General features: G+C 40.3%; 4 protein-coding genes across 7 annotated transcripts; 3 read left to right on the forward strand and 1 right to left on the reverse strand.

Moving 5' to 3' along the window:
* The first annotated feature begins 1,149 nt into the window (after positions 1 to 1,149).
* LOC137028257 (contactin-4-like) lies at positions 1,150 to 4,829 on the forward strand. Its single transcript, XM_067397024.1, has 4 exons — positions 1,150 to 1,300; positions 3,461 to 3,784; positions 3,984 to 4,271; positions 4,444 to 4,829. Exons 1-4 carry the CDS (start codon positions 1,150 to 1,152, stop codon positions 4,779 to 4,781), a joined length of 1,101 nt encoding a protein of 366 aa, XP_067253125.1. The 3' UTR covers positions 4,782 to 4,829.
* Positions 4,830 to 4,965: 136 nt separating this feature from the next.
* On the forward strand, positions 4,966 to 5,679 carry LOC137028428 (natural killer cell receptor 2B4-like). Its single transcript, XM_067397199.1, has 3 exons — positions 4,966 to 5,263; positions 5,334 to 5,471; positions 5,558 to 5,679. Exons 1-3 carry the CDS (start codon positions 4,966 to 4,968, stop codon positions 5,566 to 5,568), a joined length of 447 nt encoding a protein of 148 aa, XP_067253300.1. The 3' UTR covers positions 5,569 to 5,679.
* Positions 5,680 to 6,853: 1,174 nt separating this feature from the next.
* Positions 6,854 to 9,928, reverse strand: sdhb (succinate dehydrogenase complex, subunit B, iron sulfur (Ip)). Of its 3 annotated transcripts, none has more exons than XM_067397193.1 (8): positions 9,774 to 9,928; positions 8,218 to 8,351; positions 8,059 to 8,144; positions 7,845 to 7,981; positions 7,655 to 7,771; positions 7,465 to 7,566; positions 7,220 to 7,342; positions 6,854 to 7,146 (listed from the first exon to the last, which is right to left on the reverse strand). In XM_067397193.1, exons 1-8 carry the CDS (start codon positions 9,834 to 9,836, stop codon positions 7,066 to 7,068), a joined length of 843 nt encoding a protein of 280 aa, XP_067253294.1. In that variant the 5' UTR covers positions 9,837 to 9,928; the 3' UTR covers positions 6,854 to 7,065. The 3 variants fall into 3 exon arrangements, with proteins under 3 accessions (XP_067253294.1, XP_067253295.1, XP_067253296.1); XM_067397194.1 differs by lacking the exon at positions 9,774 to 9,928 and adding an exon at positions 9,630 to 9,665; XM_067397195.1 differs by lacking the exon at positions 9,774 to 9,928 and adding an exon at positions 9,029 to 9,048.
* Positions 9,929 to 10,216: 288 nt separating this feature from the next.
* mrpl20 (mitochondrial ribosomal protein L20) lies at positions 10,217 to 12,205 on the forward strand. Of its 2 annotated transcripts, none has more exons than XM_067397196.1 (4): positions 10,217 to 10,429; positions 11,597 to 11,707; positions 11,784 to 11,861; positions 11,945 to 12,205. In XM_067397196.1, the coding sequence occupies exons 1-4, from the start codon at positions 10,343 to 10,345 to the stop codon at positions 12,140 to 12,142; spliced, it is 474 nt and encodes a 157-aa protein (XP_067253297.1). In that variant the 5' UTR covers positions 10,217 to 10,342; the 3' UTR covers positions 12,143 to 12,205. The 2 variants fall into 2 exon arrangements, with proteins under 2 accessions (XP_067253297.1, XP_067253298.1); XM_067397197.1 differs by having other exon boundaries at positions 11,940 to 12,198.
* The last annotated feature ends 641 nt before the right edge of the window (positions 12,206 to 12,846 follow it).

Below are 12,846 nucleotides of genomic sequence, written 5' to 3' on the forward strand. Positions count from 1 at the left end.
TGGGACAAGGAGGACGAATGGGGCCTGCGGGGATAACATGCCCAGGAGATCGCAATATAAGCACAACTTTAGGGTCAGCCGCCTCTGCTGCTCTGTAAGCGTCAGCCGAGTGTTGTCCAGTTGCATGGGTACATGAGCTGGTTCTGGAGGGCTGACAGATTCTGGTCGGCGGAGGGATGTCGTAAACTGTAGCTGGCCCTGGTGTTCTTTGAGACACGACTGCATACGAGTGGCGAAGCGTATGGAGAGTTGAATGAAGCATTCGAGCCCGATGGAATATGCAGCGAGATGCAACCGCATGCGTGGATCCAGACCCTGACGATAGGTGGTTAGTAATGACTGTTCATTCCACCCACTGGCAGCTGCAGGAGTCCTGAACTGAAGAGCATATTCATTCACAGTCATAGAACCTTGTTTTAAATGATACAGTTGCTCACCAATTGACCCTTCGCCGGGAGTTTGATTGGCAAGCGATCTAACCAATCAGAACACCGAATCCGCCATTTTGTCCGACAAAGCAGCCAGGAGTTAACCTCGGTGGAGTTAAACTTGAAAAATTGTGTATATTGACATCTTTCCGCGTTTGAAACAACATTGATTCTGATGTTCATTCATGTTTATTTGATGCTATAAACGAACTAGTAGGAAGAGATGATCGGTTCACGAGCCGCTTGAGCTGAGGCGCTACAGCGATCTGTCACGACACATTAAAGAGCCACAAAATGTTTTTTATTGTTTGAATTTCTTAAAAAACTACACAGTTTGAAAGCTGGGACTTTGTTTAATATCATAGGTAACCTGATTTGTCTTGTCTGTCGATGTGTTGTCCGTGTCTTCTTTGCTCCGCGATGTATTTTTCACTGTGTGTGGCATGACAGCGCCATGACTTGTCGGACAAAGCAACAGTAACTAAGGGGGGCGGGTCTTTGCGAAGGGTCAATTGAAGAATCCCATGCAGGTTTTATGAAAACCTCCTTGAAATGGGCGATGAAACTGGTGAGTGACTGGGTGATAGCATTCTTTTGTGACCAAAGAGTTTCAGCCCATTGAAGCGCCTTGCTGTTTAACTGTGATATGATGAACGCTACCTATAAACGGTCATCAGGGTACAGGTGCGGTTGCATCTCCAGGACCAGCGAACATTGCAGAATGAATCCGTTGCAATCCTCCGTCGAACCAGAGAAGGGCGCCGGTTTAGCCATGGGACTGGCGTATGCAGGTGGTGAAGGAGTAACGGTGGTGTTTGCTGAGGTGATCACTGGTGGACTGGAGGTGAATGTTCGGCGCAGAGCGTCTCAAAGTGCTACAATAGATGGAAAAAAAATTAGTTAAAGCAATTTAGGAATTAAGTTAAAAATCAACTGCCAACTAAAACTAACACACAAAATTTAAACACTAAAAGAGTTTTAAACATTGAATTTTTTTTAAAAGATAAGTTTTTAGGCCCTTTTTAAAACCATTAGTCGTTTGTGGAGCCCTCAAGTGTTCAGGGAGGGCATTCCAGAGCCGAGGGGCCGCGGCACAGAAGGCTCTGTCCCCAACTGTGCGGGACTTAGTCTTAGGGGGATGGAGCCGGTGCTTTACTCTCCTCCATGTCATCCAAGATGTACATGTCTTTATTTCTTCAGTCAAAAAGAAATGAAGGTTTTTGATGAAAACATTCCAGGATTTTTCTCCATATAGTGGACTTCAATGGCCTCCAGACGGTTGAAGGTCCAAATGTCAGTTTCAGTGCAGCTTCAAAGAGCTCTACATGATACCAGACGAGGAATAAGAGTCTTATCTAGAGAAACCATTGGACATTTTTGAAAAAAAATGTAAATGTATTTGCTTTATATAAACAAATGATCGCCTTCCAAGTGCTTCCGCTTTCCGTATTCTTCAAAAAGCTTACGCTGCATATCCTGCGCCTTCCTTATTCTGCTTACGGAACGATTGCAGTGCAAGTAGAATAAAAACATTCATTTCTTTTCGACTGAAGAAAGAAAGACATGAACATCTTGGATGACATGGAGGTGAGTAAATTATCAGGACAATTTTATTTGAAAGTGAACTAATCCTTTAAAGGCATAGACTCTATTTTAACTCGAAATACTGAAAAAAAAAATAGTGAAAAAATACTGGATTTTTTAAAAATTATTTTCAATGGGAGAAATTGATCATAATTATTGCATAAATATTAATTAGTATCATGCAGTTCTCTCAAAATACAAAATAAAAAAGTAAAAAGATTATTGAACAAAAATATATTACATTGGTTTTTCTGAGGGAGAAAAAAATTAATTTTGGGTTTCGGTCACTTTTGACTGCGAACAACACAAGTGTGACTCGCAAATGAGGAGCACCCGAGGGTTAAACCGGAGAGCATGAGACGACTGAAGGAGAGGAGGAGGGTGCGTGTCAACTCGTTGTCGGAGAGGAGAGCAATGTCTGGTGTGTCGATACTGCAGAAAGGAGGATTGGTATCCTTTCAGATATTTCAGTATCGGTCGAAATATCAATATTTTGACAGCACTAGGCTGTGTACACGGCATCAGCAGCAGACAGGAGTAACATCAGCGAGTGTGAACACTATTAAAGGGGAGCAGATTCAGTGTTGAGGAGTATAAACACCTCAGAGTTGTTTTAGATCACACATTGAGTTTGGACTAATGAATGGACTGACACTGTGAACAGAAAGGGTCAGCAAAGATTATTCTTCCTGAGGAAGATGGTGTCATTTAATGTAAGCCTTCCATTGTTGAAAGTGTTTATAATTCTTGTATTGAAAGTGTTTTGAGCTTTTGCTGGTTTGGAAATGTTACGGTGGAACAAAAGAGTTCGCTCAGGAGAGTCTTAAGCACTGCGAGTAAATTACTTGTTATCACTATGATAGACTCAGAACACATTTATCAGAGATGATGTAGTAAAGCTATGAAATGATATCTGATTATAGGCATCCACTGTATGATGAGTTTGAGCTTTTGCCTTCAGGTCCAAGATTGAGGATGCCAGAGTTTCTCAAAATCAGGGGGAAAATCCTTTATTCCACAGGCTGTGAAGTGTTTAAATGAAAGATAGTGAAAGAGTTTTCAGAGAGAAAACTAAACCTAAACAGAACAAACACGTTACAGTTCGTCTCATCTAGAAATAACTGAACTGTGATTTTACTGTCAGATCAAGTCTGAATTCAGCTCTAAACTCAGTTATTATGGATTGATTCAATAAAATAATATAAATATGAAGCTCAGATACTCAACAGCATTAGTTTTAGTGTGACATTAAACATTAAAGTGTCTTTTTTAGTTATTGATCCATATATAAATCTATTTCTCTTTTCATTCATCATCTTTTGTCTTTGTGCTGCTGCAGAATATTATTCACGTCACATTTACATGATTCAAAGTATTTCAGTGAAGCTTCATCAAACCAACATCAAGTGATTTTAAAGCTTTAATCTGTGAAAAACTCTGTTCTTCAGGAGGGTTTGGTGATGATGTAATATATTATGTACGGAGGAGAGTGTTTGAGGGAGATTCAGTCACTCTTGACTCTACTCTTACTGAAATGAAGGATAATGATGTGATTCGATGGAGGTTTGGAGACACTTTAATAGCTGAAAAAAATAAACGGGTCGACAGATTCACTGTAAATGATGATGTTCTTGGTGGGAGATTCAGAGACAGACTGAAGCTGGACAATCAAACTGGATCTCTGACCATCACAAACACCACAATGAAACATGCTGGAGATTATGACTTACAGCTCAACAATAAGAGAGCTCATATCTTTCTCGTTGTCACTGGTAAGTTAAATATCAGTTTCACATGTTTTATATTTTGATCATCACAAAGATTCAATTATTAATCCAAACTCAATTTTGCTTCTTTTGTTTAATGATGATATTCATTTCATAAATTTCAAACTATTTACTGTCATGAATGAGTGTCTTAATCTGTGTTGAACCTGTTTCTGTTTGTTCTCCATGTGTGTGTTTGATTCAGTGTCAGTGACGGAGGGAGATTCAGTCACTATAAACTCTCGTCTTACTGAAATAAAGGATGTTGTTCTGATTCGGTGGAGGTTTGGAAATGCTTTAATAGCTGAAATCGATAAACGGGTCGACAGATTCACTGTAAATAATCATGTTCTTGGTGGGAGATTCAGAGACAGACTGAAGCTGGACAAACAAACTGAATCTCTGACCATCACAAACATCACAATGAAACATGCTGGAGAATATCAATTAGAGATCAACTATAAGACTGTTGCTTTCTATCTCGCTGTCATTGGTGAGTTCAAAAATGTTTTCACCTGTTTTTAATGACAAAATTGAAATTAATTCATACGTCATTTTATTTCTTTTTGCTCATTTATGATATTGTTTATTTAAAATTTTAATTTTAAACTATTTAATTTAATAAACCATTATAATCTGTTTATCTGTGACAAACCCTGTTTCAGTGTCAGTGACGGAGGGAGATTCAGTCACTCTCGACTCTGGTCTTACTGGAATAAAGGATGATTATCCGATTCATTGGAAGTTTAAAAACACTTTCTTAGCTGAAATCAATAAACGGGTCGACAGAATCGCTGTATATGATGATGTTCTTGATGGGAGATTCAGAGACAGACTGAAGCTGGACAATCAAACTGGATCTCTGACCATCACAAACATTACAATGAAACATGCTGGAGAATATGTACTAGATACCCACACTTTCAATTGGCCTTCTTATATTCATCTCATTGTCTACGGTGAGTTAAATATCAGTTTCACGTGTTTTATTTATTACAGCTAGATCTAAAGAAGTATCTTATCATGACTAATGAGTTCAAATGACTAATTCTCTCACTTTCACATGAACAGCAGGTTTATATTTAACTTTCTATTCAATAGTTTTAAATGCTCTACTTTTGATCATCTTGGTTCTTCTGGATGTTTCTTGAATCTCTTCATTCATCCTCATTTCTCTTTATTCTCTCATGTTTTCAGCTCGTCTGCCTGTTCCTGTCATCAGCAGAGACTGTTCTTCATCATCATCATCATCATCATCATGTTCATTGGAGTGTTCAGTGGTGAATGTGAGTCATGTGACTCTCTCCTGGTACAAAGGAAGCAGTTCATTGTCCAGCATCAGTGTGTCTGATCTCAGCATCAGTCTCTCTCTACCTCTGGAGGTGGAATATCAGGATAAAAACACCTACAGCTGTGTGCTGAACAATCCCATCAGCCACCAGACTCAACATCTGAACATCACTCAACTCTGTCACACATGTTCAGGTACGGCAGCGCTGATGATATTAGCGTTTATTGACTGAGCTGATCTCACTTTGATGTTTTTATTCCTCAGTCCACTGTTGTGGTCCTACTGAAGCTGTGATTCGATTGGTCCTCTCTGCTCTGGTGGGCGTGGCTACTGTCATTCTTGTGCTTTATCACATCAGATCCAGAAGAGCTGAAGGAGATCAAGCACATATTCACACATCAGGTACATGATTGATGATGACTGATTCAGCATATATTAATATTGGTGAGATTGATTCATTTATGGCTTTACATGTTCATCTTTTTCAGGAAGTGCTTAAATCTGAAGCAGAACGCTGAACTTTAAAGATTCTTCAAGTGTGTTTTTGTCATAATAAATACTGATGATTATTTGAGCTTCTCTTTCAGTGTCAGATTTGTAAAACTCTTATTTGTAAGGCTTTATTGTTCATATTTCTCTCAGAGACACACAGATCTCACTTTACTACTACTGCTGTATATTTGTCATGTGTATTTTACACTGTTGTTGAGGATCAAATTAAAATAGCTTCTTTTTAATGTGTCTGACGGAGTTGACACAAATTCAGTTCTGAAGTGAATAAATGTACATTTTTAGAAGAAAACATTTTCAGAAAAACCTGTTCCCTTACATGTTCATTAGCTGAGACCTTTGTCTGCAAATATATCAGTTTATAATAATGTGTTATTCAATAATAAAAACTAACATCTCAAACATGTTTGGTCTCTTCTCTCAAGAATCAGTGAGATTAAGTTCAGATTCTTGTCATAACTCTGATATCATTTCATGATCACTACATTCCAATTCTAAGATACATTTATTGATATTATTAAATGTTATTAAATTATAAAGGAACTCCAGGTGAAATTCACTCTCAGCATTATTGTATAGACATTTATTAATGCCAAATGTTTTTTGAAATAAAAAGCCTGTTGAATTGCACTAGCTAACTGAAAAAATGTTCATCTGAAATTCAACATGGTCGTATATATAAGCTGGGAATATTTCAATTCAAAACATCAACACACACATTTTCATTATTAAAAAATTCAAAGATTCATATTCACCTTTGAGATTTCACTGCCAAAATATTCATTCTGTTTAAAAATACAACCAAACATTTTCAGTCCATTTTATTTCACTTTATAAATTCACTTCCACAAATTCAGTGGTTCAAATTCGACAGAAAATGACATTTATTTTCGCTGTATGTACCGTTGGCTCGTCACGTGACCCTCATCGCCCTCATGCACCGAACAACAGCAGTCGTCTAAACCCGCTTTATTTTAGCTGGAACAGCTAGAAGACAAATACAAATTGTGGCTGTATTTTTACTTTAATTTTTGTTGATGTATGAGTTGTACTGTACAGTAAAAGACGTGAATCTTTCACTTTTAATCATTTTAAAAGCTGGAAATTAGACTAAGATGAAGCTCAAATATACGCGTTTACTCCATACTTCCTCTTGTGTTGAGTTGATCTTCACTTTATTTATGATTCGATCATTAGAATAAGCGTCCGAACGAGGAGACGTTTCAGTGTTTGATAGATGTGTTTTCAGATCAAGTCAGTAAAAACACAGAACATTGTGAACTATAAGCATGTATTTATTTAATATACAGCGAGATCTCCAGATAAAATGAGTCTCAAGCGTCTCTGAAACGACATACACACGTGTCTGTTTATGGAGTGATGAACAGATCAGTTCGGTGGGTCTGATCACATGATCTTCGTCCTGTCGAGAGTGTCTAGGTGTGCGAGAGCTGGTCTGTACATCTTCGGTTTGAGCGCGAGACGTTTACGCCGATGCCGCTTTCTTCTCCTTGTACGTGGCCATCATCTTCTTGATCTCAGCGATGGCTTTGCCTGGATTCAAACCCTGCGGGACGAGAAACTCTGATCAGAAACAAACCTCCGCCGGTCAGACGTCTCCTGAGGTCAGTGCGGTTTACCTTCGGGCAGGTTCTGGTGCAGTTCATGATGGTGTGACAGCGGTACAGAGAGAACGGGTCCTGGAGCTTGGAGAGCCTCTCCTCGGTGAAGTCATCGCGCGAGTCGATCATCCAGCGGTACGCCTGCGACACAAACACAAAACCACACGGAAAGGTCATGACAAACCGAGCCGACGGCACTAGTGTTTTTGAGCTGTTCAGCGAACCAGTGCACGAGAAGAACAGCGGAAGTGAGGATCTCTCACCTGCATGAGGACGGCCGGGCCCAGATACTTGTCTCCGTTCCACCAGTAGCTGGGACAGCTGGTGCTGCAGCAGGCGCACAGGATGCACTCGTACAGGCCGTCCTGACAGAGACGGACACGTGAGAACACGGACACTCCTGCACACGCGTGTGTGTGTGTGTGTGTGTGTGTGTGGATGCGTTCACCCTACCAGCTTCTCCCGGTCCTCCACGCTCTGCAGGTACTGCTCCTGCCCCTGTTTGGACTCGTCCTTCTTCTTCAGGTACGGCTCGATGGATTTATACTGAGCGTAGAAGTTGCTCATGTCCTGCAGGACACACACAGCGTCTCACACACACGGACACACGGACAGAAACACACGGAGCGGTTCGGATACTCACGGGCACCAGGTCTTTCACCACATACATGTGCGGCAGCGGGTAGATCTTCGTCACTTTGCTGGTGTTGCTGTCGATTTTGTTCAGACACGCCAGCGTGTTTCCACCGTTGATGTTCATGGCGCACGACCCACAGATTCCTGCAGACCAGATCAGAACCGGATCAGAACCGAAACACACCAGAACGAGTTCATACGCGGCCGGGTTATCTCCTCACCCTCTCTGCAGGAGCGTCTGAAGGTCAGCGTGCCGTCCATCTCGTTCTTGATCTTGATGAGAGCGTCCAGAACCATCGGCCCGCAGCTGAGGGACACAACACAAGCTCAGTCGACAGACACACGGACTCTGGAGCTGACGCACGGACGGCTCGACTTACGTGTTCAGGTCCACCTCGTAGGTCTGCATGCGAGGTTTGTCTCCGGCGGTGTCTGGATCCCAGCGGTAGATCTGGAACTTCTTGATTCTGGGCTGAGCCGCCGGCGCCGCCGCTGTCTGTGCGAACCGCACCGCCTGGAGAACAGGAAACACTTTAGAGGATTATTTCACTTTCAAATGAAAGTTTCCTGATAATTTACTCTCCTCCATGTCATCCAAGATGTTCATGTCTTTCTTTCTTCAGTGGAAAAGAAATGAAGGAAATCATTCCAGGATTTTTCTCCATATAGTGGACTTCACTGGGGTTCAACGGGTTGAAGGTCCAAATGTCAGTTTCAGTGCAGCTTCAAAGAGCCCATGTCCGATGGTTTCTCTAGATGAGACTCTTATTCCTCGTCTGGGATCATGTAGAGCTCTTTGAAGCTGCACTGAAACTGACATTTGGACCTTCAACCTGAAAGGCATGAACATCTTGGATGAGTAAATTATCAGGAACATTTATTTAAAAGTGAACTAATCCTTTAAGTTGATGCTGGTCTGACCTCTAGCGTCCACAGACGAAATTACACTCTGATTACATCACTGACACTGTTACCAAACACAGTAAACATGAAACACTCTTAATTAAGACTCAAAACATCGATCAATAATGAACTGAATGAGTTTTATTTAACTAAACGCCTGAGAGAGCTTTAGTCAGTAACTGTGAGGAAGCATTAATTAATAAATAAGCATTATTAACATCGACAGCACTCATATACAAAAGCATACATGGATAAATATGAAATATGTAACATCATAAGTGCTCTCACCTTGCCATTTCACAATCGCGTAACACAACATTAATCACAATAAAGTTTCCCTCATTTTTGTGACACAATAAATCAATAGTAATCTCTTCAAGACTCCCGTGTTTGACTTGGGTAAAGCTGGTTTTATATTCGCACATTCGGACATCGGTATTCAATAGCTTGTTAATCACACTACATTGGAGATTCAGTGGACATTCACAAGTAAATATGCCATTAAATACTTGCGTATTTTGATCGACTGTGAAAAATGTTGTAAGTTGACAATCGTTGGTTGTCAATATCATGTCGCTGCTTAAAATTCGCAAACATTAATTTAATGCACATTTATTGGAAAGTCTGAATTTATCAGAAGTCCGAATGTGCGAATATAAAACCAACTTTACCGAAGTCCGTGTTTGTAACTCTACAGACTCTATCGAGTTTTATTCAACTAAACGCCTGAGAGTTTAATCAGTAACTGTGAGGAAGCGTTAATTAATAAATTAAGCGTTATTAACATCGACAGCACTCATACACAGTAGCATATATGGATAAAATATGAAATATGTAACATCATAAGTCACACCTTATCATTTCATATTCACACGACAACAATAATCACCATTAATAAAGGTTCCCTCATCTTTATAACACCTTAAATCGATATTAATCTCTTCAAGTCTCCCATGTTTGTAACTCTACAGTCTCTGATCTGAGCTCGAACTCTACTGATCATCAGATGATCGATCAGATCAGTGTGGCTCACCGTGATCGCGGGTCGGTGAACGGCAGCGCAGCAGCGGCTCAAGGAGAAACACACAGCAGCCATGATCGCGACAATCTGACCCTGAGCTTCTCCAGCAGCCCACAATGCACCGGGGCCGCGCCTCAATAAGCGCGCGCAGCTGCCTATCGAGACAGCACTGCGTGTGTCACGAGCGCACGTGACGTGTACTATGCAGGCAGGATCAGTAGGTTTTGACACACAGCCCGTGAGTGATATAACGATGATCGCTTTATATGAAGTCTGTTTTACTCAGTGTAAATGTACAAATTATTAACCGCACATTAAGTACATAAATAACTAGCGAAAAACACGGTGTTGTCTCATTCATAAATCTTAATTATCGTATATTTTAATTCATAGCCAGCATATTTTACAATAAACTTTGAGCTTTTATAAGACTTTTATTTTCGCACTCTGACGAGGCCCCGGATATGACGTCGCGTCACCGGTGCAGGCAAACAGCGCACGAGAGACTGAGGTCACACATGTAAAATCAGTTGGCATTCATCTCCAGTCAGTTATCAGATCGATCTGTCTGATTGGTCATCATGGTGTTCCTCACGCTGTCCTGCTGGATCCGGAACCGCGGACCGGACCGGTACTGGAAAGTCCAGGAGCTCCTGAAGAACGCGCGGGTGAGATCATGAGGAATATCTGTCCATCTTTATTATAGTTGCTCAGATCATAACTGTGAGAGTTACTTCATTTCCCAGCTAACAGTACTGTACTTTTGCTAAGTTATGAAAACGTTTTCTGAATGTTCAGTTTATTAAATGTTATAAAAACATTTCTTTTTGGTTATGTGGAGGTTAAGGAATCTTTACATTGTAAATATTTACACAAATGTAAAGGTCATTTCACACCAAAAGTGAAATGAATATAAGCCTGAAGTAATGCGTTACTTTACTAGTTACTTGAAAAAGTAATCCAATTAACTTGCATTACTTGTAATGCGTTTCACTGTTCAGAAACGTTCCATGAACGATGTATAATGTTATTGTGCTAACGTTTTGAGAACATTATTAAAGAACAGATAACTATGATTGAGCGTTCTATTAATGTTACTTGAACGTTTGATCGTAACTTTGAGAGAACCTTGAAAGAACGTTCCCGGTCAGCTCAGATTCTTCTGCATTTTCTGTGTTCAAGGATTAGTTCACTTTCAAATTAAATTTTCCTAATAATTTACTCTCCTCCATGTCATCCAAGATGTTCATGTCTTTCTTTCTTCAGTGGAAAATAAATGAAGGTTTTTGAGGAAATAATTCCAGTGCAGCTTCAAAGAGCTTTAAACGATACCAGACGAGGAATAAGAGTCTTATCCATCGCTTATTATCGAGAAAAAAAAAAAATATATATATATATAAGTTTTAACAATAAATGCTCATCTTGAACTAGCTCTCTTCTTCTCTATCTGAATTAGACACTGTTAAGTGTATTACTGCCCTCCACAGGTCAAAGTTTGAACTAAATGTTACTTGCACTAGCATATTGTATATGACAATTTAGTTTGGTTTCTCTAGATAAGTCTCTTATTCCTCGTCTGGTATCGTTTAAAGCTCTTTGAAGCCGCACTGAAACTGTCATTTTGACCTTCAACCATTTGGAGTCCAGTGAAGTCCACTATATGGAGAATAATCCTGGAATGTTTTCCTTCATTTCTTTTCAACTGAAGAAAGAAAGACATGAATAATTTGGATGACATGAGGGTGAGTAAATTATCAGGAAAATTTTATTTGAAAGTGAACTAATCCTTTCAGTGAAATAAAGTGAACATTAATCTGATTTGTGTGTAATTTCAGCATTTCCGCGGCAGGAAGAACCGCTGCTACAGTCTGGCGGTGCGCGCGGTCCGCAGAGCGTTCATTTACGCCAGCAAAGCGCGAAAAGCCAAACGACGCAATATGCGACAGGTAGAAAACACACACCTTTCTTTCAGACGCATGCGCATCGCACCTGTCAATCACTCATGACCTGTCTGTGCCGCAGCTGTGGATCTCGCGCATCGCCGCGGCCTCCAGAGAGCACCACATGAAGTACCCCGCGCTCGTTCACAACCTGCTGAAGGTCAGTGCGCATGCGTGCTTCTGATTCATCACTGTCCGCGCGCGACATCGGCTAAACACGTGTGTTTGTCCCTCACAGAGCAGCGTCCAGCTGAACAGGCGTGTGCTGTGCGACCTGTCAATCACAGAGCCGCGCTCTTTCCTCGCGCTGGCCAAACTCGCGCGCGCGCGCCAGCAGGAGGGGTTCAGAGCCGCGCTGGGCGACGGGAACGAGCCGCCGGGGGTTTTCTCCCGCATCACACAGCTGTCCTGACCGACGAATCCTTGTGTTCCTGTAAATAAGTGTTGTTTGTGTTTGTGTGTTTATGAATACCAATAAAACATTTTCCTATATAATGGCTGCTGTGTTGTGTTTATAATGAAACTCCACCTATATTAGAATCATACAGAACACTTTCAATCTTCTCAGATCCTTCATAACATAAACATTTCATCTTTGGGAAAATCAGTTTGCATGAGAAATTATGAAATGTCTCCATATAAGCCTTGTTATATATCATAATGTGGTTTGACTCGTTAAGTGTGTGTGTTGATTACTAAACTTTTATTACATTTAAAATCAGTACAAAAAGGCAATTATCTGAAGATATGAATGATGACAAGAACAAAATATATGGTTATAAAGACAGGTTTCTTCTTCATTCTAAGGCGTTTACACACATTAATACTTTACACATCACTTATAACTGGAATTATTTCTTATTATTCTTATTGCGTATTGTTTCTTATTATTCATACTCTATCATGTAACACTGCAGTGTTGTTGTTATTGTTTATTCTTATTGCCCTTATTATGTATTCGCTTATAGTTATTGTTTACCCCGTCTTTCTTGAGAGGAACACTAAACAACAAATCACGTGTCTGATGTATTGTTATAAAATAAATCTGTATTTATGATTATTATACGTCATCACTTGCATAATTCATGGCAAACGTTTTATTATTTCTCTCTATTATTGAACGCATGTGACGATGAAAACTGACG

This window comes from Chanodichthys erythropterus, chromosome 10, assembly GCF_024489055.1.
Source record: "Chanodichthys erythropterus isolate Z2021 chromosome 10, ASM2448905v1, whole genome shotgun sequence".
Classification (NCBI taxonomy): domain Eukaryota; kingdom Metazoa; phylum Chordata; class Actinopteri; order Cypriniformes; family Xenocyprididae; genus Chanodichthys; species Chanodichthys erythropterus.